The 21561-nt window shown below is 39.5% G+C and overlaps 1 protein-coding gene across 1 annotated transcript in view; it reads left to right on the top strand.

Annotated features, from left to right (window-relative positions):
* The window catches only part of LOC124796388 (adenylate cyclase type 2-like), a 179918-nt gene that overhangs the window by 15419 nt on the left and 142938 nt on the right, over nt 1–21561 (top strand). Inside the window, exons 2-3 of the mRNA XM_047260556.1 lie at nt 19386–19535; nt 19642–19760. Coding sequence (XP_047116512.1) covers nt 19407–19535; nt 19642–19760 — 248 coding nt within the window. The 5' untranslated portion in view covers nt 19386–19406. The remainder of the gene's footprint in view (nt 1–19385; nt 19536–19641; nt 19761–21561) is intronic.

The following is a 21561-nucleotide window of genomic DNA, read 5'->3' as shown; positions in this document are numbered from 1 at the left end:
AGTGTTCAGAGTCATTTGAACCATTTTCCTGCTGGTAGATACCATCATGCCAGGGAAAAATGAACTACATGTAGGGGAGGATACGGTCCCCAACGATAGACGCATACTTGTGCTAAACCACTATGCCTTCCAGAAAGAAGAGATCACCACAGTAATGCCACCAAAACATTTACCAGGTCATCACGCTCGCCCCTCCAGCCTGCACTATAACACCCCCTGTTTCCCGGGATTTGCGGAATTACAAGTTGAGAATGACCGTGAATTATGAATTTTGACCCGCGTCGGGATAAGGCATCCGAATCCGAAGTAAATAATGATTATTCCGCGGGAAACAGAAGACGTTGTAACTTGATCGTTATTGAATAAGTAATTCCATTCAATAACGATCGGTAAATGAAATAATGGAAATAATTTGGAAATAATTTTTTCCAGTGGAAATTTTGCCGAAAGAAATGATTAAGTTGTAAAAGCAACTAAAAAATCGGACGCCAGCTCAACTGATGAGCGACAGTAGTGTTAAGTACGTGAATAATTGTGTCAAAAATAAAGTTCACCAGTTTGTAGCGCAGCAGGTGGAACGGGAACTTTTACGTAAGTGGTATGTCAGGCTGAGTCGTCATATAAAACAATGTCATAACAATCTAACTACACTTATTTTGCAATGCTGACAACACAGATAATTATCTATCGAGATTTTGAATAATGGACTGTCATTCTATCTTTAAAATTAGGTACTTTGCACAGTTTAATCTACTGATAATGAAATATATTGCCAATAATTGATTAACTATGTTTTGACTGATAATAATTCATTAATTGGGGGATTGTCAGGTGGAATAAGCTTTAGAGTTTCATGAAATATCCTTGAATTAACTTCAGCTGAATATGCATTGAAATAAATCTTAATAATCAAATTTATTACTTCAGTCTATTATTATGTTACTACGGTTGGCGTAAACTTATTAAGTGCAACAATTAACTACGCTAACCAGTCTGAAATTTACTCTTCACCGTCTATGCAAATAATTTGATAATTAACATATTTTCTCTTGATAATCGCGTGACACACTCGGTTCAATAAGGTAAGGATTGGAAGGAACCTACTTGGTGTTATTGTCGGGTGGAATGTAACTGCAACACTTGGATTATAAAGTGCTTGCTATTAATTGTTCAACTTCAGAGAAAAGCACAGTCACTGCCAAGCCTTCTCAATTTTATCCTACGAAAATTACGTAGATCTTACTTCCCTCGTTGTCGGTGGCCCGACGGAAGTCCACGGCAGCGACACAGTGTGGCATCGGGCTTTTACTGTTGCGACTTGGGCCCACAGTGCGCTTCACATATAAGTTCTCGTTTCTTCAGCACTATACCCATTAATCCACAATAACTTGCCCGGCCATGCTTCCAGATATGCCGATCATTACTTTCCCGTCGTACTTAAATCCACACACTAGCCATTAGATGTAACACAGCCAGGATTAGCAGCATTCGACTGTACTTCTTACTCCGAGCACGGCGTTACTGCTACTACTACCACCCGCTGGCGCGCTCCCGCGCCCAGAGGCGCGACAAAACAACCTCTCTGACTTCAACGTTAACTAAATATGCCATGACTTGCCAGTATTAAATATTACATAATTTAAACATAGTATTTACAATACATATTTACACTAGACAATACATCGTATACAAACAGTATCATGTGTTAAGTAAGCGAAAAAATTCATAGCAAGGACTGCGTTATAGCGTCACACACCCTTCTGACGATTGTTGCAGGGTGTTTGCTTTCAGGCTTTCACGCCGTACACGCTAACGCTCGTCTGTCCGATGGAGCATAAAAGGTGATCCATCTGAAAAGGCCAGCTGTCGCCTACTCAATGGACGTCCAATTGCGGTACTGGCATACAAATTCCGGCCTTCGTCGCCGATGAACAGCACTCAGCATGGATGCACGAACCAACATTCACTGAACATTCGTTGATGGGATACTGTTGGTATCTCCTCGGTTCATCTTGGCGGTCAGTTGCTCAACTGCTGCACGTCTATTTGCCCATGCTCATCTCCGTAGCCACTGTTCACCGTTGTCATCTGTGACCTGTGGTGCACCACAGTTGCCTCAACGCCGCTTTTAGATACCACCGTTTTGCCATGCGCGCATTCCTTTAATCGCGGCGGCACACAAACAGTTTACAGACATAGCCGTTTCGGAAATGCTTCCACCGTTGACCCGAAAGCCAATGACCATGGCATTTTGGATGTCAGAAAAACCGCTCCGTTTCCGCATTACGATCGCGACTGCGGTGTTTTCCACGTCCCCCGGCACTCTCTCCACTGCTGGTGCTGTCACTTGCCGTCTGTGAGTGGTTATTGCACATTCACGTCGAACATGGGCGGTGGTCACATTAACGTGCCTGGACCGTGTACATGGGAAGTCTAAAGAAACATGATAAAAAAGCACTCCGTCTTCAGCCCACGAGTGGCCTACCGGGACCATCCGACCGCCGTGTCATCCATCCTCCGTGGAGGATGCGGATAGGAGGGGCGTGGGGTCAGCACACCGCTCTCCCAGTCGTTATGATGGTATTCTTGACCGAAGCCGCTACTATTCGGCCGAGTAGCTCCTCAGTTGGCATCACGAGGCTGAGTGCACCCCGAAAAATGGCAACAGCGCATGGCGGCCTGGATGGTCACCCATCCAAGTGCCCACCACGTCCGACAGCACTTAACTTCGGTAATCTCACGGGAACCGGTGTAAACACTGCGGAAAGGCCGTTGCCAAAGAAACATGATGCGCGGCAGAATAAGAAATACTAAACATCGCTCAATTGTAGAATATCTAATGGATTTAAAAATAACAGGAAGCAGACAGAACTACCTCCACATCAATTCTCCACAGCTTTCTGAAATAAGTGCTCATTTTAATGCTCCTTGAGTTGAAATATATTTTAATTGCCACGGAAAAAGAGAGGAAACACACAAAATTCTGAGGCAAGGATGAATGAGCACCACTTCGAAATGCAGCTCAATAAAATACGAAATTTTGCAAAAACAGACATAATGTCTTATGGGATAACAGCAATCAGTGATTTTATAATGTTACTTTAAATCCGTCTTGATTGCAAATTTTTTTTATTATTCATATGACCGGTTTCGGTTCATTCAGAACCATCTTCAGATCTGATATTTAAGTTACAGGAGTAACCCGTCCAATTCAGCAACTTTCACATGCTACGTCACATAAAATTGGTTGGCACAATTTTATGTGACGTAGCATGTGAAAGTTGCTGAATTGGACGGGTTACTCCTGTAACTTAAATATCAGATCTGAAGATGGTTCTGAATGAACCGAAACCGGTCATATGAATAATAAAAAAATTTGCAATCAAGACGGATTTAAAGTAACATTATAAAATACGAAATGAAAATCGTAAGTGTAGGCCAATAAGCTTTACTTTTCAAAAGCTTTCATGCCATGTCTTAAGTTGTTTAATTAAACTTAATTATTATACTACAGATTAACATTAGGAGATTGGTATTTCTTTCTCATAGGAAGAAGAGATCGAACCTCTCTTACTGTGCAGGGATAGATATTCCTCAGTTCTTTTGTCCGTGATTATTCCTGATGCTCAGGTAGAGAGTAAGGGGAAACATGATACAGTAGAATGAGGTAAACGGACATAGAGACTGAACTGAAATACAGCAAGAAAATTATTTGATAGGATGCATCTTTCAAATTACTGCATCCAGCTATTAACAATGCATTCACGCACACAAAGGAATTAATGAATTCATAAAAGACAACAATTTGAACCGATTCTGCACAAAACAACACTTCTACACGATCAATCTGACTATTGCTTTATATTGCACTGTCAGAATGTGATACATCCTCTGAGAGTACGAACAAAATGCACAAGAGGCAAGCTCTGGCTGCTTTTTTCACAATTCTGATTTCATCGGCGTTTCCTGCCTCTCCTGGTGGAAAAAAACCATACCACTCAGCTTCTCTGTAGAACACAGCCTTGGTGGTTGGTAGTAAAGCCACACAGAATATACAAGGGTTGGACAAAAACCTGGGAACACCAAAAAACAACACATTACGAGGCCTCATACGTTGTAGGAAAGCCGTTGACGTTCGAAACAGCTTCCGCTCGTCTGAGAATGGACAAATACAAGTCCTGTATAGTTTTCAGGGGCATCTTATATCATTATTACTGCAAAATAGTTGTAAGTTCAGGTAAGATGATGGAGGTGGATAGCGATTGAGCATCCCTCTCTCCAAAGTAGGACACAAAGACTCAATAATATTGATGTCTTGGGTGACTGTGGTGCCCAGGGATGATGCAACACTTCTTCGTCGTGCTCACAAAACTAGTCCTGGACGATGTAGCAGAGTGAGCAGGGCCCCTGTTGCCTTGGGACATACCATCATGGTTGAGGAACGAACATTGTACTACGGACCTGATGGGTCAAAATGGGTTCATAATGCTTGGCTGCAATGCGACCTTGCAGAGCGCCATGGAGCCCATGGAGCACCACCATATGGCTGCCCAAATCACTCACTCTTGGGACGTACACTCGGTCAGATGTTGGAACAGTGTAAAACAAGGCCTATTCAACCAAATGACTCTCTTCCATTGCTCCTTAGCCACGTAATGACTTCGGCGCCAGATTTTCCCGTTACAGGCATTTGCATCACTGATGAGAGGTTTTGGAATTCCTGCTTGCTCTGCAATTCTCTACTTATGTATTACTTCGGTGTTCACAGGGTTCGCGAGTGTGACATTCAGTTCTGCAGTGACTTTAGCAGCTGTCTATAGTCCTCTTATTTTTCGTCACGACCCCCTTCAATGGCCCTTTATCACGATCACTTAGATTAGATTAGATTTACTTTCATTCCAATTGATCCGTAGTGAGGAGGTCCTCCAGGATGTGGAACATGTCAGAAAAACAACAATACATGACAAATATTTACAACTAAAACAAATAAGCCAATGTAGCATTCCACAGGTCCCAAGTGGAATGATCGTCATTTTTTAATGAACACTATATGAAAGAGTCATTTTACAAATACTAATGCACTGAATTTAAAATAAAAAAGTTTTTCATTTATTTATAAGGTGCAGAAGTTAGATTGTACTTACACACACACACACACACACACACACACATATATATATATATATATATATATATATATATATATATATTTACAATGAACACATTACTGCACTGAAATTGTGCAGGACTTATATTGTATATATATATATATATACATATATATCAGTTGGTTTTACTGAGAAATTCATCAATGGAGTAGAAACAGTTGGCCACCAATAAATCCTTCAGGCTTCTCTTAAACTGAATTTCATTGGTAGTTAAGCTTTTTATGGCTGCTGGAAAGTTATTGAAAATGTGTGTTCCTGAATAATGCACACCTTTTGTACAAGACTAAGTGACTTTAAATCCTTGTGAAGATTATTCCTATTTCTAGTATTGATTCCATGAATTGAGCTGTTGGTTTGAAAAAGCGATATGTTTTTAATGACAAATTTCATCAAGGTTCAAATGGTTCAAATGGCTCTGAGCACTATGCGACTCAACTTCTCAGGTCATCAGTCGCCTAGAACTTAGAACTAATTAAACCTAACTAACCTAAGGACATCACACACATCCATGCCCGAGGCACGATTCGAACCTGCGACCATCGCGGTCACTCGGCTCCAGACTGTAGCGCCTAGAACTGCACAACCATCCGGCCGGCATTTCATCAAGGAATAAATATATTGGGAAGCAGTAGTTCGTATCCCTCGTTCCCTAAACAGACTTCTGCAGGATGTTCTTGAGTTCACACCACATATAACTCTTACTGTACGTTTTTGTGCTCAGAAAACTTTAGCTTGGCTTAATGAATTACCCCAGAAAAGAATCCCATATGACATTATGGAACGAAAATAAGCATAGTATGCCAGCTTTTTCATTTTTATGTCCCCTATGTCTGACAAAATTCGCATTGCAAACAGAGATTTGTTAAGACGCTTCAGCAGTTCTGTGGTGTGCTCCTCCCAGTTGAATTTATTATCAAGCTGTAATCCCAAGAATTTAACACTGTCCACTTCTTCTATCTTCTTGTCATCATATGATAAACATATTCTCGTGGGACACCCCTTACAAGTTCTGAACTGCATGTAGTGTGTTTTTTCAAAGTTTAGTGATGAAGAATTGGCTAGGAACCAGTGATTAATGTCCACAAATATTTTATTAGCTGATCTTTCTAAGACTACACTTGATTTGCTATTTATTGGAATGTTTGTATAATCGGCAAACAAAACGAACTTGGCATCTGGTAATGTTACTGATGAAAGATCATTGATCTACACGAGAAAAAGTAAGGGCCCCAAAATGGAACCTTGTGGGACCCCACATGTAGTTAGTTCCCTGTTGGATGATGCCTGATAGCTTGATACATGTCTCTTTCCTAATAATACCCTTTGTTTCCTGCCAGAGATATAAGATTTGAACCATTTTGCAGAATTTCCTGTTACACTATAATATTATAATTTACTTAAAAGGATATTATGATTTACACAGTCAAATGCCTTTGACAGATCACAAAATATACCAGTTGCCTGCAATTTTTTGTCTAATGAATTAAGCACATTTTCACTGTAAGTGTAGATAGCCTTCTCGATATCAGAACCTTTTAGAAATCCAAACTGTGACTTTGACAGTATGTTATTTGAGATACGATGGTTATAAAGCCGATTGTACATTACTTTTTCTAAAATTTTTCAGAATGCTGGCAACAGTGAAATTGGATGGAAATTTGATGCTATTTCTTTATCTCCCTTCTTAAACAGTGGCTTAACTTCAGCATATTTCAACCATTCAGGAAATATTCCACTGATAAATGACTGGTTACACAGATAGCTTAATATGTTACTTAGCTCAGAATCACATTCTTTAATTAACTTTGTTGATATTTCGTCATATCCACTAGATGTTTTTGATTTTAAAGATTTTATGATGAACATTATTTCTGCTGGGGTAGTGAGGGTCCAATTCATATTATGAAAGTTACTTGAAATGTCTGGTCTGAGGTATTCCATAACAGCATCTACTGAACCTGACAACCCCAAACACACTTTCGTCCATGTTGTGATTTACAGGATGATGATTTTCCGCTTTCCTGTGTGCTTCATCTACAAGGGTCATTCAATAATTAAAGAGACGAATTGGTCTGAGGAGAAAGCTGTAGTAGGGCAAGTTTAGTACTTTTATAGGTTTAAGTTGGCATCACTGGGATGAAGTCCTGATCAGCTGATATATCAACATTGTTTTGTTTATAACCTCAAAAACATATTTCAAGATGGCGAGTCCGCTTGAAACGTCCACATTAGTTGAACAACGTTCTGTCATTCGTTTTTTACTTGCTGAAGGCGAGAAACCAGTGAATATATACTGTAGAATATCTAAAGTTTATGGTGAAGGTTGTAAGAATGGTGCAAATTTTTACAAGTGGGTAGAGCAGTTCAAAAATGGTCGCGACTCAGTGACTGACGAAAACCTTCCTGGCCGACCAGATGCAGTTTCAACTCCCTCACTTGGGAGTCGAATTGATGACATTATTCGTACCGACCGTCGTGTGACTGTGGAAATGATAGTTGATAAGTTTCGAGTTAGTACTGGTACAGTTCATAACATTATGTGTAACAAGCTGAAATACTGCAAAACATGTGCAAGATGGGTCCCAAAGGAGTTGACGCGGCTACACAAGGAAACAAGTTTGAAAGTGTACACAGAGCTAAAGAAACGCTGTGGAAGAGAAGGTGAGCACTTTCTCAACAAAATTTTAACTTGTGATGAAACTTGGGTACACTATTATGAGCCAGAATCAAGAGGCAAAGTACGGAGTGGAAGCACACCAACTCACCTGTCAAGAAAAAATTCAAAACCCAAGCGTTAGCAGGAAAAGTCGTGTTGATGGTGTTTTGGGATGCTGAAGGTCCAGTTTTTTGTGATTATCTCGAAGAGCAGCGTACAACAAACAGCCAATACTACTCGGATTTGTAATTCTTCTCGGATTTGCTCCTCAGAGTTGTAACTCTACTCGGATTTGCTTTTACACGGAATGAAGCCAGCCATGAGAGAGAGACGCCATGGATCTTAGAGGAGAGGTGTGATTCTCCAGCAAGACAACGCACGTCCTCACATTCCTCAACTAAACCGTGTACCCAACGATAAAATGGGCTGGGAAGTACTGCCTCATCCCCCTTACAGTCCTGATTTAACACCTAGTGATTTCCATTTGTTTGGAGGCATTACTTGGGAAGAAGTTCCAGGACAACGAGGACGTGAAAAAGTTTGTGGGAAATTGGTTCAAACATCAAGATAAAGAGTTCTTTGCAGCCGGAATAAAAAACCTTGTAGCCCGTTGGAACAAGGGTGTATTCTCCGCCCTGCGAATTTTCCGTCCTGTGAAATTTCCGCCCAGAAAATGTCAAGGAATGGCCGACTAATCCCCTGGGGACACGATCTAGCATGCTCAAACCGTACGATAATAGCCATACTACATGTTGTATGTAACAATTTCAGTGTTATTAGTTCTGATATGTATATGTTTTTACATAGAGAGTTCTTAATGATTAAAAGTAAAAAATATCATTAATTTATGCAGAAATTTGGTATAGAACACATACACATCGACGTTGCCCAAGTGGAGCACAAAATAAGTAAATAAATAAATAAACAAGTAAATTACAGTCAGGTTTTTGAAGGGCCATTTGTTGGCTGGTTCAATGCTGAAATTTGTTAAACTTACGTCAGAGAAGCACTTGATCCAAAGGACATGAAAGAAGGCGAAAAAATATTATAGTTCAAGAGTGCATTTGTAGATCATAAAAAAAACTGATGAGACTAACAAAAATTAAGAACCTATTAAGGAGGTGGTTCTTGATAAAACTGAAAGAATTAAAGAAGACGTAGAAAATCGTGCACGTAACTGTCGTGCAAAAGAAGACAGTGTGTTAGTTGAAGAAAGAGCAAATGAAGAAGAATCAAATGAAATTATTAGTAATGTTTTCTTTTCTCACATCTGTCAGTGACCTTTGCCTGTCTTGGAAATCTAACAGTTGAATCATCAAAATAGTAAGTGACAAAAAATTTAAAAACAAAAATTTGTTTAACAGACAATGAGATAAAAAAAGCGTTAATTAACAGTTAACGTCTGACTCCTTCTATATCAGCCACAGCGTGAGAAAGTTTTTAGAATTTGGATGCCACATTCAACTACAAATCATAGTTTGTGCTATTCTTGTTCTAGTCTACCACAGGCAGCAGGCCGGTGTGGCCGAGCGGTTCTAGGCGCTACAGTCTGGAACCGCGCGACCGCTACGTCGCAGGTTCGAATCTTGCCTCGGGCATGGATTTGTGTGATGCCCTTAGGTTAGTTAGGTTTAAGTAGTTCTAAGTTCTAGGGGACTGATGACCTTAGAAGTTAAGTCCCATAGTGCTCAGAGCCATTTGAACCATTTTTTTTTTTTTTTTTTTTTTTTTTTACCACAGCCACGAGTTGGAACACAACGCATATAAATTTGTTAAAAGTTTTCAAGCGTGGTTGAATTTTAAACCTTAAAACTTAGAACAAGTCTGTTAACACAAATACCTTACCTAGACAGCACCTCAAACGGAAGAATGGTCCTATCGGAATTAGTAAATAAATAAATGATTTTGTGAGGATGGTAATTGGTGAGGATGACAGAAGTCCACGTTGGGTTCCAAAATACATAGCTAAAGCAGTGCGTAAACGTCAGTCTGAAGCAGAACAAAATGTTCGACGTGTAAGTAATAAAATAGGAAATTAATACGGTTCTGTGTGAACTCGAAATTGATCACGGCAAATATCGCCAAGTTATTCAATAACTTATTATTTAAATAGCTCAGGAGTATCATCTTTGCATCATTAGTGCGCGTCTTTCTAAAGTGAATGGGAACTCACAAAAAGCAAGTTTACATTCCAAAGATATGCTTAATTTTAGCTCAGTATATGATCATTCATCATTACAACCTAGAGAAAACCAATTTTGCATTTGGTGCTCATGTCACATCCACAGTTGTGGTCATTAGAGATTTAGATTTCGCTCAGATTGTTAGTTACGGGAGAGGTGGGGGTGGGGGGAGGAAGCTAACAAGACCACTTTAAAGCCGGCCGGAGTGGCCTAGCGGTTCTAGGCGCTTCAGTCTGGTACCACGCGACCGCTACGATCGCAGGTTCGAATCCTGCCTCAGGCATGGACGTGTATGATGTCCTTAGTTAGGTTTAAGTAGTTCTAAGTTCTAGGGGACTGATGACCTCAGATGTTAAGTCCCATAGTGCTCAGAGCCATTTGAACCATTTTTGAACCACTTTAAGGAACCTTCACAGCATTTGCTTAAACAAGGAAAATCAAATAGAGCAGACTACCATTGGCTAACCTCGCTTGGTACGATAAACCACAAATAGACAGTAGATATAACAAAAATAAGACTTCACAGAGACTTCAGAATATTTCAGTACATAAAGAAGATTCGGTTCTTTTACAGCACCAGACAGCAGTCATTGTCAGTAGATATATTTTCATAAAAGTGCACTTATTAAATACACCAAAATATTAAGTGTAAATATGTTCACATACGTGTAGTGTAGCTTAATTGTAACTGTTATTTTGTAAACACTACAGAGGCATGGGACTAGTGGCGCTTTGGGTTTAGATGCGTTAGCAATCACATACCTACACTTTTAAAAATAATCCGTTTCCCATCGTACTTTATCCAGGCTTCGGACTGGCTAAATGGCAAAAGTAATTTTATTGTCATTTAGGGTTGTTTAAAATCAGCTTATAAGCTTCGTCAAGTTTTTGTATCATTTTTACGTTTTTATTAGTATTTTTTTAAGATTGGTATTTACATTTCATATAATTTTTATTTATATGCATATTCTGATACACTATTTAGTCTAGTTTTTGAAGGCAGGAGCAAGCAAGCCCTTATCTTACCATCCTCCTCGTACTTTTTCAATATTTTCTCCAGCCTTTCATCCCGTTTCATGTACATTCTTTCTCATTAACATGCACGCTGAATTTTCTGCTTCTGTTTTCATGCAAGTAATTACATAACTAATTTTAGGATTTGGTTGGGAAACCATATTATTATTTTTGTTGTGCCAGCTCTCTACGGACTTAGTTGTTTGATGGAGCCGTTTGTAGCAGCTCCAAAGGCTGATAGCGTTTTCTTGATTTTCCATCCATCTCTCTACAAAGTAGTCGAAAAAGTCAGAAAGCCTAGGAACATCCGGTGCCTGTGAACGTATCTCCAGCCAGCCATCACATACATCTTCAGGCCGTAGAAACGCCATCGTAGCACACATGCGAATTTGTTGTCTCACTTCTTCATTTTTTTTATATTCGCGAGCGGGTCCAATATCCTGTACTTTCCTCCAGAGAGACTTTCTCAAATGGAAATAGGATCCAAGCACTGAAGAAGTTGGTAACATATGTATAATTGCAGAAATCGCTGCTGACTCAAAATCTACAATCACACTTGCAGAGTTCCATTCTGGAATATTTTCCAGCACATTTCTGAAAAGTCGGATGTGTGTCTCTTTCCTTTTATTTGGCAATAATGCAAATGCCACTGGGTAAATATTAGTCTCATTTTTATTACTTCCAAAATCTGCATGAATTGTATATATATGTAAAAACTGTTTGCTACAGCACTTGAACGTGCCATCCATAAAAAAGTCTCGTTTACTTCTCAGAGCCTCTCTCCCTCCTCTTCCATAAAAAATTATTATCATGTCTCCTGATTTAACGTCGCTTACCAGGAAACTGCTGTCATTATTCATAGTTAATAGCTGTGCTTTAATTTCAATCTCTTCTCTTGTCTCTGGATCCCTCTCACTTCCCTGCGACTTTGCCCTTTGCCCGTATAACGTCCTCTTCGTTGTTCGGTGCTCTGGCATTTCTGTCACAAAGTCGTACCCTCGATTATGCAAGTTACCTAGCTCCTCTTAATAGATTTTGGAAACAGGCGTATTTTCCTCTCCTGCCCTCTTCTTTGCCTGATTCAGAGTCGTCCGTACTTCCAAACTTGCGTCATCCGGAGCTCCACACTGATGCTCGTGCGAAAAGAACACTGCAGAATCCTTGGTTTTAAGCTTTCCCCGGCAATGCTTCTCTTTCTGTTTTGAACAGCGCCAAATCACAGTCCCAGTTTCCTTCGTTTTCTTCACTGTGTAAGAATAACATTCATAGTGGCAACTACGCTTACCACGAATTGTCGTTGAAACTTCCATAACACAACTGCTAAGATGGTAATATCCAAGTGGCACGATGTGAAGTCTACGAAAACTAGAGCGATACTAGCAGGCAAACGGGACTGTGCGGGCGGAGTTCGGCCGAGTCCAGAGAACAGGTAGAGCAAGGTGATTAGGACGGTCCGACTGCAGGTAGGACGGGACACAATGGACGTCGTTGGGTGACTGTAGGAGGATACAGGACGACTTGGACAGGTGTTGTGATTGGTGCAAAGAATGGCAGCTAACTCTAAATATAGATAAATGTAAATTAATGCAGATGAATGGGAAAAAGGATCCTGTGATGTTTGAATACTCCATTAGTAGTGTAGCGCTTGACACAGTCACGTCGATTAAGTATTTGGGCATTGCAGAGCGACATGAAGTGGGACAAGCATGTAATGGCAGTTGCGAGGGAAGGCGGATAGTCGTCTTCGGTTCATAGGTAGAATTTTGGGAAGATGTGGTTCATCTGTAAAGGAGACCGCTTATAAAACACTAATACGACCTATTCTTGAGTACTGCTCGAGCGTTTGGGATCCCTATCAGGTCGGATTGAGGGAGGACATAGAACCATTTCAGAGGCGGGCTGCTAGATTTGTTACTGGTAGGTTTGATCATCACGCGAGTGTTACGGAAATGCTTCAGGAACTCGGGTGGGAGTCTGTGGTGGAAAGGAGGCGTTCTTTTCGTGAATCGCTACTGAGGAAATTTAGAGAACCAGCGTTTGAGGCTGACTGCAGTACAATTTTACTGCCGCCAACTCACATTTCGCGGAAAGACCACAAAGATGAGATAAGAGAGAGGCATATAGGCAGTCATTTTTCCCTCGTTCTGTTTGGGAGTGGAACAGGGAGAGAAGATGCTAGTTGTAGTACGAGGTACCCTCCGCCACGCACTGTATGGTGGATTGCGGAGTATGTATGTAGATGTAGATGTAGACACATATACGAGGAGGAGAGTTCGCACATTTCTACTGGGGCGGAAAGTTCGCAGGGCAGAGAATTCGTACATTCGTAACAAGTGCGTAAATGTTCAAGGGGATTATGTTGAAAAGTAGAAAAAGTATTGTTTGGTAAAAATAAATGCTTTTTTCTCCAGACCATTTTGTCTCTTTAATTATTGAATGAGCCTCGTATTTTCGATACAGTGCCTCTTGAAACACGAAACACTTCGGCTCCCTTGGTTACAGAAGCACCCATCATATGAGCACCTGTTCGTTGGGACTCACCCAGCTCTGACATAAAACATTGACAACTACACAGAACACCGTTCTGACCAAGGCTGACGGCTGCTACACATTGAGGACACTGCACAGGTGCCGTTCTTGGTCAAATACAACAGCGAAACCTGCAGGCTTGGCTATCGTCTGCATGCATTTCTCGAGGTGTTTCCATGTTTGTTATCCAACCCCTTCCTATGGTGTCTCTCTTGTGAAGAAATCTCTGTTTAACGGACTGGCTCTGAATAATTGAACTGGGATCAACGTAATTGTTCTTTGTAATGATCGACTCCACGTGTAAAAAAAATCATCTCCTCCTGAAAAGAAAAAATTAACTGAAATTGGCCCAGAAAAAGGTTCATTTAATGCTCTCCATGTAAAGGAGCAATTAGCAGAAAATGAACTGGAAGGAGATCGTTTTTGGTTCCGGAGTAATGTGGGATACTGACCCTACAATTTACCTGAAACAATTAATTTTAAAAAGGCAAACTTACATTTATAGCATTTCTTGATTCAGAGGAGGCATTTTACAGTGTTAATTGGTATAAACTTGTTACAATTTTGACAGAATATGCATGAAGAGAAAAGCTATCAACAATTGGTACAGAAACAGAATGCAGTTATAACAGTCGAAGGACATCAAAGGGAGGCAGTAGTTTAAAAGAAAGTGAGACGTAGATGTAGACTGTCCCCTATGATAGTCAGTCTAAACATTTGGTATGGAGTTAACAAAACAAGGAGAAGTTCGAAAAGGAAATAAAGTACAGGAAGAAAATAAGTAAAAACTCAACGTTTTCCGATGGTAATGTAATTCTGTCAAACAGCAAAAAGACTTGGATGACTAACTGAATGGAACGGAGAGCATCTAGAAAAGACGTTATAAGATGAACATCAACAAAAGAGAAACGAGTGCATTGGAGTGCAATAAAATTAACTTAACCGATGTTGACGGAAGATTAGGAAATGAGAAACTGGAAGTCTTGAACGAGTTTTCCTATTTGAGGTGTAAAATAAGCGATGATGGTAGACATAAACAGGATATAATATGCAGAGCTGCAAAAGCTAGAAAAATTTTTGTGAAAAAGAGACATTATTATTAACATCTGAATAAAGCGTTTGTTAGAGTTCTGAGGCATCGGTGATGGTCAGAAGTCTGTCTTACAAATTACTGAATAAGAAACTGATCTTATCGGTTTAGGAAACCTGTTGTCATCCTATCTAGCTTAACTACTTAGTGCAAGACATTAACAGATTCTGGGTCGGTGCTGCGGCGTAGCACAGCCATTATGTCAACAAAGCAGCAGTGGGTGGCTGGCGATACTGTTCTCACAAGTGATGCGACGCACAGAACTGCTGAATGATCATCCAGTTTTGGTAGCTCTTCTACACGATCCATCACAAACGTGCATAAATGATCGAGAACATCCGTATCCCGTCTCCAAGGCTTACTACACTTTCCTCCATAATGATATAACGACGGTATAGATGAACGAAAAAACATATGAAACAAGAGTAGCTAGACCGGTCTCGTCGACACTACAGTTCAGAGTTATCTATCAGGAGTTGGCAAATAGCGCCCCGCTAAAGGTTTTCGTGTGGACCACCAAGACAGTTAGAATGTTTATGTAACAATTTATATCTTTTCTGAAAAGCAAAGTTAACTAACACATGTAAACATTTTAAAGGGTGTGGCCGCCAAACTAAGGCTACGGTCACACTGGTTACGATATCGGTGGATTCCCCCGATGACCGACATCGACCGGAGATGGCTGATCTTTTCAAATCAGTACGCCACTGCATGCGCGATCATGTTATGGCCGATCTTAAGGCCTGAACATACAGACTTCTGACAACAGTCGGTGAAATTCAAAACAGTTTGTTTTCTTCGGTCAAATCGACCGACGTTCTCGCACACGAAATATGGACTGTGAGAAACTGTTAAGTTTAGTCCAAGAAAGAGTGAGTTTGTGGCATCCTGTGGGTGAAAACATCATAATCGGGATATAATTTGGAATCTATGGACTGAAATCGCAGGTTTACTGGAAACCTCAAATAGGCAAAATCTTTATTGGAAATTTTAATCGTGGATTATAACTTCAAAACACAGTTTGTTTAAGTGAAAAGGATGGCGTATCATATATGCTTATAGCTACTGTACTGGATCTTTTTTGTGGTAGGATGTCATAAGTTGTCTACAAATTATTATTACTGCTTACTGGCGTTTTATGCCAGTAGGGTAGAGGTGCTGTTAATAAATGGTTTGCAAATGTGGTGAACGGTATGTATTTCCACTTTTAACTGTTTTACGTTTTCAGAGTATCTTATGCTACACTTTATGCTTGTCTTTCACTCGGGTGCCAAATGACAGTCATTGAGGGTTAATTGACGTGCATCTGCACAACTTCAAATAGATGCAGTGAAACAGTGTTTATAACTTGCTTTTCAAGGTTACCACGATTTTATCACGAGTATGTAACACAACGTTTCTCCCGTCATCTCATACATTCGTAAAACTCGTCTTTTAATTTCGATAACTGAGGATAGAGTGTACAGTACTCACCACTTTCTTTACCAGACTGGAAAGCTCATTCACATCCATTTGGCGTCTCTTTAACAGCAGAAGCTGCTATCCTCGTATCCAAGCACAGAGGCGTCGTGGTATCCACCTCATTCTAAGAGGTTAAAATCTAACCTACTTCATACTTTGTATATATTCTAATCTAACTTCCTTGACGCTGCCAAAAACCGGGGCGTGACCACTCGGTCGGCGTGACCACTCCGTCGGCGATGTTGTCGGGCGACTTCTGGTGACGGTGTCTGACAACCATTGCCGGAGCCACTGTGAACACCGCTTATTGCCTATCCCTGATCTAAATGATATGCACAGAGCTGTAAGCACAGTCTCGCCACAACTGGAAGCTGATATCATCTTTGTGCACCGAAAACATAAACCTGCTTCAAATGCAATTCTATTTAACAGAATCTATTGTAAATGAAACGAAGTACTAAATAATCCAGAAAAGGTGACAACTGTTATTTCAAGGCATAGCTGCAACACTTGAGCAATAACAATCTTTTCCATGCGATTTAAGATTTTTGTGTAATTCCACAGCAGAAGTGAAATGGTACGTGTTTAACCCATTCAATGCCATGATCCCCATTTGGGGGATTCGTCTTTGTAACAGAAATTTTGCAATTCTAATAATGCTGACAGTGAATGCTACCTATTCCTATTGTTGTCCAGACCTTTTTCGAGTGCTTGCATTGAAATTTCGTCAGTTAACACTTTTATTTATGTGAAGAAGCTACATTTTTCAGCGTTACGAGAGTTACACATTTTCAAAACAGCATAAGTTATATTATTATGTAAATAACTTCCAGTATCTGTGTACAGGCATGTTCTGTAATGGTTTGAGATGTTTATCGATCATTTATTTCAAAGACTTATTTCATTTCTGCATGACACCTGTCTGACCTTCGATTCACATTTGGTGCTCATGGCAGTTTCCATGTAAAACTTTATTTTGGTTTTATTTGTTCCTCATGCACAATGTGTCGCTATGAAGCACTTTCTATGAGGGATATGGGAAGAAATTGTAAATGACCCAAACTTCATGGCCTCTTTTGGTGATGATGGTGATGTGAATGAGACCATTGACATTGTCGAGCTCCCTCCAGATCATGTGAAGATATCGAAGAAAATATATTTGAAAATACTGTTCCATCTCAAGTGCCAGGTTCCTTGGAAATTCATGCCAATGGAGAAAAGGGAAATAAGGAACATGCAGGCCAATGAAAGAAGAAAGTGAAAGTTGTTGTCACTTTTAATTCGACAACAGAAGATGCGATTTACTCTAAAACCTATCCTGATACAACAGAAACTGAACAGCGGAAATCCAGTTTGGTGGCAGCACCAAAAGGAAAATCTGCTGTTGAGTGCTTTGAAGAATTTTTTGATGAACAGGTATTGAACTTGACTGTAAGTGAAAGTGCCCAATATGCTACACAGAACAATAATCGCAACTATGGATGCATAAAAAAGTTCATAGATATACTACTCTTCACTGGATACCATGCTCTTCCATAGGAAAAGGTATACTGGAATGGAGATGAGGGCCTTGACATAAAGTGTGTACGACAGTGTAAGAGTTGCAACAGATATCTGGATATAATCGCCACCTTCATTTCAATAACAACATACGTCTGAACAGAATCCCACTCGACAAAAGGGATAAACTTTTTAAAATTTGTCTGTTGATGGATTTACTGAATAATAATTTCAGGAAATTTTAAGTTTTTTCCGACAGACTGAGCATTGATAAGCAAATGGTACAATATTATGGACACCATTACCTAAAACTGTTCATTCATGGGAGACCAGTGAGATTTGGGTTCAAACAATGGGCCATGTGCTGTTCTCAAAGTGGTTTCTGTTGCCATATGTCAGTCTATGAAGGAAAAACGGAGGATACAAGTGATGTTTCAGTTCTGGGACTTAGCATATCAGTTGTGATGAATACGATTTCTTTTCTGCAGACACGTGAACTTCACAAAGTATGTTTTCATAACTTTTTCACGATCTTCCGTTTGATAAAGGAGCTCTCAGAAACGAGACTAGGAGCAACTGGAATTGTCCTTAACTGCCCAATAGAATCGGAGAACAGCATGAAGAAGTAACGAAGAGGAGCGTATGACTGTAGGTTTGACAAGAATACAGAGATAATGGCAGTAATATGGAAGGATAACAATTGTGTAAAGCTCTTGCCCAACCATGAGACAGTGCATCCAGTAAGCCAAGTAAAGAAATGGAGCAAAGCTGAGAACAAAGAAGTGCAAGTTCCACAGCCAAGAATGATTTCAGAATACAAAAATCATATGGGAGGTGTGGACAAAGGGATTGAAATGTTCAGAAAGATCGTGTAATAATTCGAGGTAAGAAATGTTACTTGCCATTGTTCAGCAATGCATTAGATGTAGCGTTGGTCAACATGCACATCATCTACTGCCTCTAGAATAAAAATATTCCATTGCTTCAATTCCAGAGGATGGTGACAAGGGCATATCTTGTTCAATCATATCTGCTTCTGATCCGAAAAGGGCAGGAAGTCCATCATACTCACAATCATCCCCTCCACATGTTCCAATTGAGCTCAGAACTTCCGGAAATGGACATATGATTCAATGCCCAACAATATGGAATCAAAGAAAGCGAGCAATTTGCAAGAAAAATGTGAGGAAACAGTGTTCTGTGTGCAATATGGAACTCCATATTGATTGTTTTTATTTCTGGCACAAAAAATAAAAGAAAATGTGAAAAGAGAGTGGCTTGTGTCGTGTCCCCTTTTGGGGATCGATTGAAATAAATCATTTATTTCAAGATTATTGCATTTTTTATTTTATATTCCTTTTCCACATCTCTATGTCAGTCACGCAACACAGAAATAAATGTAGATCAAAGAAAAAATTGGTACTTAATGAGTTAATTGAGTCAAGAACAGTGAGGAAATTGTTCAGATTGCTTACATTTTATTTGCAAAACACATTAGTCTGTGCAAATTGACAGATCTGGGAATTGTAATTTTTTTGTTTTTAATCTGCTCTGTTTCAAGTCTCAACACAAGACACACTCAGTACAACCTTAGCACACAATCCTCATAGGACTACAATCACATTTAGTGTCTATACTGAGGCATTAACATCTTACGCTAGAATCTGTGATGTCATACTTTCAGTTTTCCAAATTGTACAGTTGCCTATGATGACAAGTCATTTATATTAATATTCTGTTAGGCCACATTCTGAGATAAAAGAAATGTAATTAAATTGTTTCAGGTCGCTACAGAAGTCATCTACATGGCCTGCATAAATCTCATAGGAATATTCTTTCGATTGCTCAATGAGATAGCCATTCGGAGGACATTTCTGGATCACCGTGCAAACATCGAGACAACATTCAAACTACAATTTGAGAAAAGTCAAGAGGTGAGTTGTTGAACACTATTAATCATCGAAGGATTGTCAACAGAAGTTTACCCTTTAATTTCCAAATATGACTGATTTATGATTGTTTTTTATTTCAAACTTTCAGGAACATCTGATGCTTAGCATTCTACCAAGGCATATCGTAGATGTAGTAAAGGAAGACATATGGAGTATTTTTCAACACATTAAGCTCAATCAGTCACCACTGAAGAAGAAGCCTTTCAGGTAGACATCTGGTTCAAAATCTTAATTTTATTTATGCTATAACTCTATAGAACTAATGAGTATTTGGCATAGTAGGAGTGTAAGGGTTGAAAATTTTGTTAAATTTTATTATTTTTTAATAAAATAATTGCAGTATGAACAATAACTGTAAAATATTTCGAGCACATAAGATGAACCATTTTCATCATAAAGTGGAGAAAAAAAATTTTGTCTTCTTCTTTCGATAAAAATGATTAATGTTGCTAGTTTCCATAATGATAATGCTGTGCTTATATTGCTTCACTCTCTTTCTGCCCATTTGGCCCTGCATAATTAGATATCCACCCCACAACATAAGAAATATTTTTCATTCTTGTCATCAATGAATTCCTGCCATATGTGATCTATTTTTGTTATAACTAATATATTCCTGTTTATGCCCAAGCAACATTAAATATTCTTTTTACTCTGTGCTCTCTAGTTTATTTTGTTACTTCGTAACAATGAACAAAAGTATCTTCTTTTTAATCACTGAAATCTACTCTCTGCATCTGGAAACGGTTTATTTGCTTATATATTTTTGGTTATTTCCAGGATGATGACCTACATAGTTATTTCACAAAAGTTGATAATCAAAGTTTGCCATTTTTTTTCCTATAGGAAATTACATTGTTTTGAGTGTGTGACTCATGCCTTCATGCACTATTCTTTGTAAGCTGTCCGCATCCTCTGAATCATTAGGACAACAGGTACTGTTCCTCAGTCCTTCCATGAATCTAATAACAAAACTGATGATGTTCAATGCCCTCATCCTTGATTTTTTTTCTATCTCTCTTTCTATGCTTCCCAGTACCATGTTTTTTCTGGTGTCTTCAATTATCATGACATGCTCAGAGCAGTTTAATTTCATCCTGCTGTATCTTGCCCCTGAGTGTGTGTATATATATATATATATATATATATATATATATATATATATATATATATATATATAAAAAAAAAATAGAGGGAAACATTCCACGTGGGAAAAATATATCTAAAAACAAAGATGATGTGACTTGCCAAACGAAAGCGCTGGCAGGTTGATAGACACACAAACATACACACAAAATTCAAGCTGTCACAACCAACGATTGCTTCATCAGGAAAGAGGGAAGGAGAGGAAAGACGAAAGGATGTGGGTTTTAAGGGAGAGGGTAAGGAGTCATTCCAATCCCGGGAGCGGAAAGACTTACCTTAGGGGGAAAAAGGACAGGTATACACTCGCACACACACACATATCCATCCTCACATACACAGTGTTCTGCCAAAAGGCAGGTTTTCACATGGTAGCTCTCCAGGCTGTTCGATCTGTATGTGCAGATGGATATGTGTGTGTGTGCGCAAGTGTATACCTGTCCTTTTTTCCCCCTAAGGTAAGTCTTTCTGCTCCCAGGATTGGAATGACTCCTTACCCTCTCCCTTAAAACCCACATCCTTCCGTCTTTCCCTCTCCTTCCCTCTTTCCTGATGAAGCAACCGTTGGTTGTGACAGCTTGAATTTTGTGTGTATGTTTGTGTTTGTTTGTGTGTCATTACAGTTCATTTCCAAATTGTCTTAATTATTTTCTTTGGAAGTAGTATAAATTCTCACAAAATGTCATATTGAGGGTATCTGCCTTAAGTAACAAGGGATGCGATTTTTATTTCACGAACAGTCACCCTTTCTGCAGAGGGGTGTCTTGCACTCCTCAGTGACACAGACAGCCATACAGTAGGTGTAACTACATCAGAGGAATGTCTGTTGAAATGCAAGGGTTAGAAAGTGGCAGCAGTCTTTTCA

Source organism: Schistocerca piceifrons, chromosome 4 (genome assembly GCF_021461385.2).
Source record: "Schistocerca piceifrons isolate TAMUIC-IGC-003096 chromosome 4, iqSchPice1.1, whole genome shotgun sequence".
Classification (NCBI taxonomy): Eukaryota; Metazoa; Arthropoda; class Insecta; order Orthoptera; family Acrididae; genus Schistocerca; species Schistocerca piceifrons.
The sequence above is the reverse complement of the archived record's forward strand: the minus strand, read 5'-3'. Positions and strand labels throughout refer to the sequence as shown.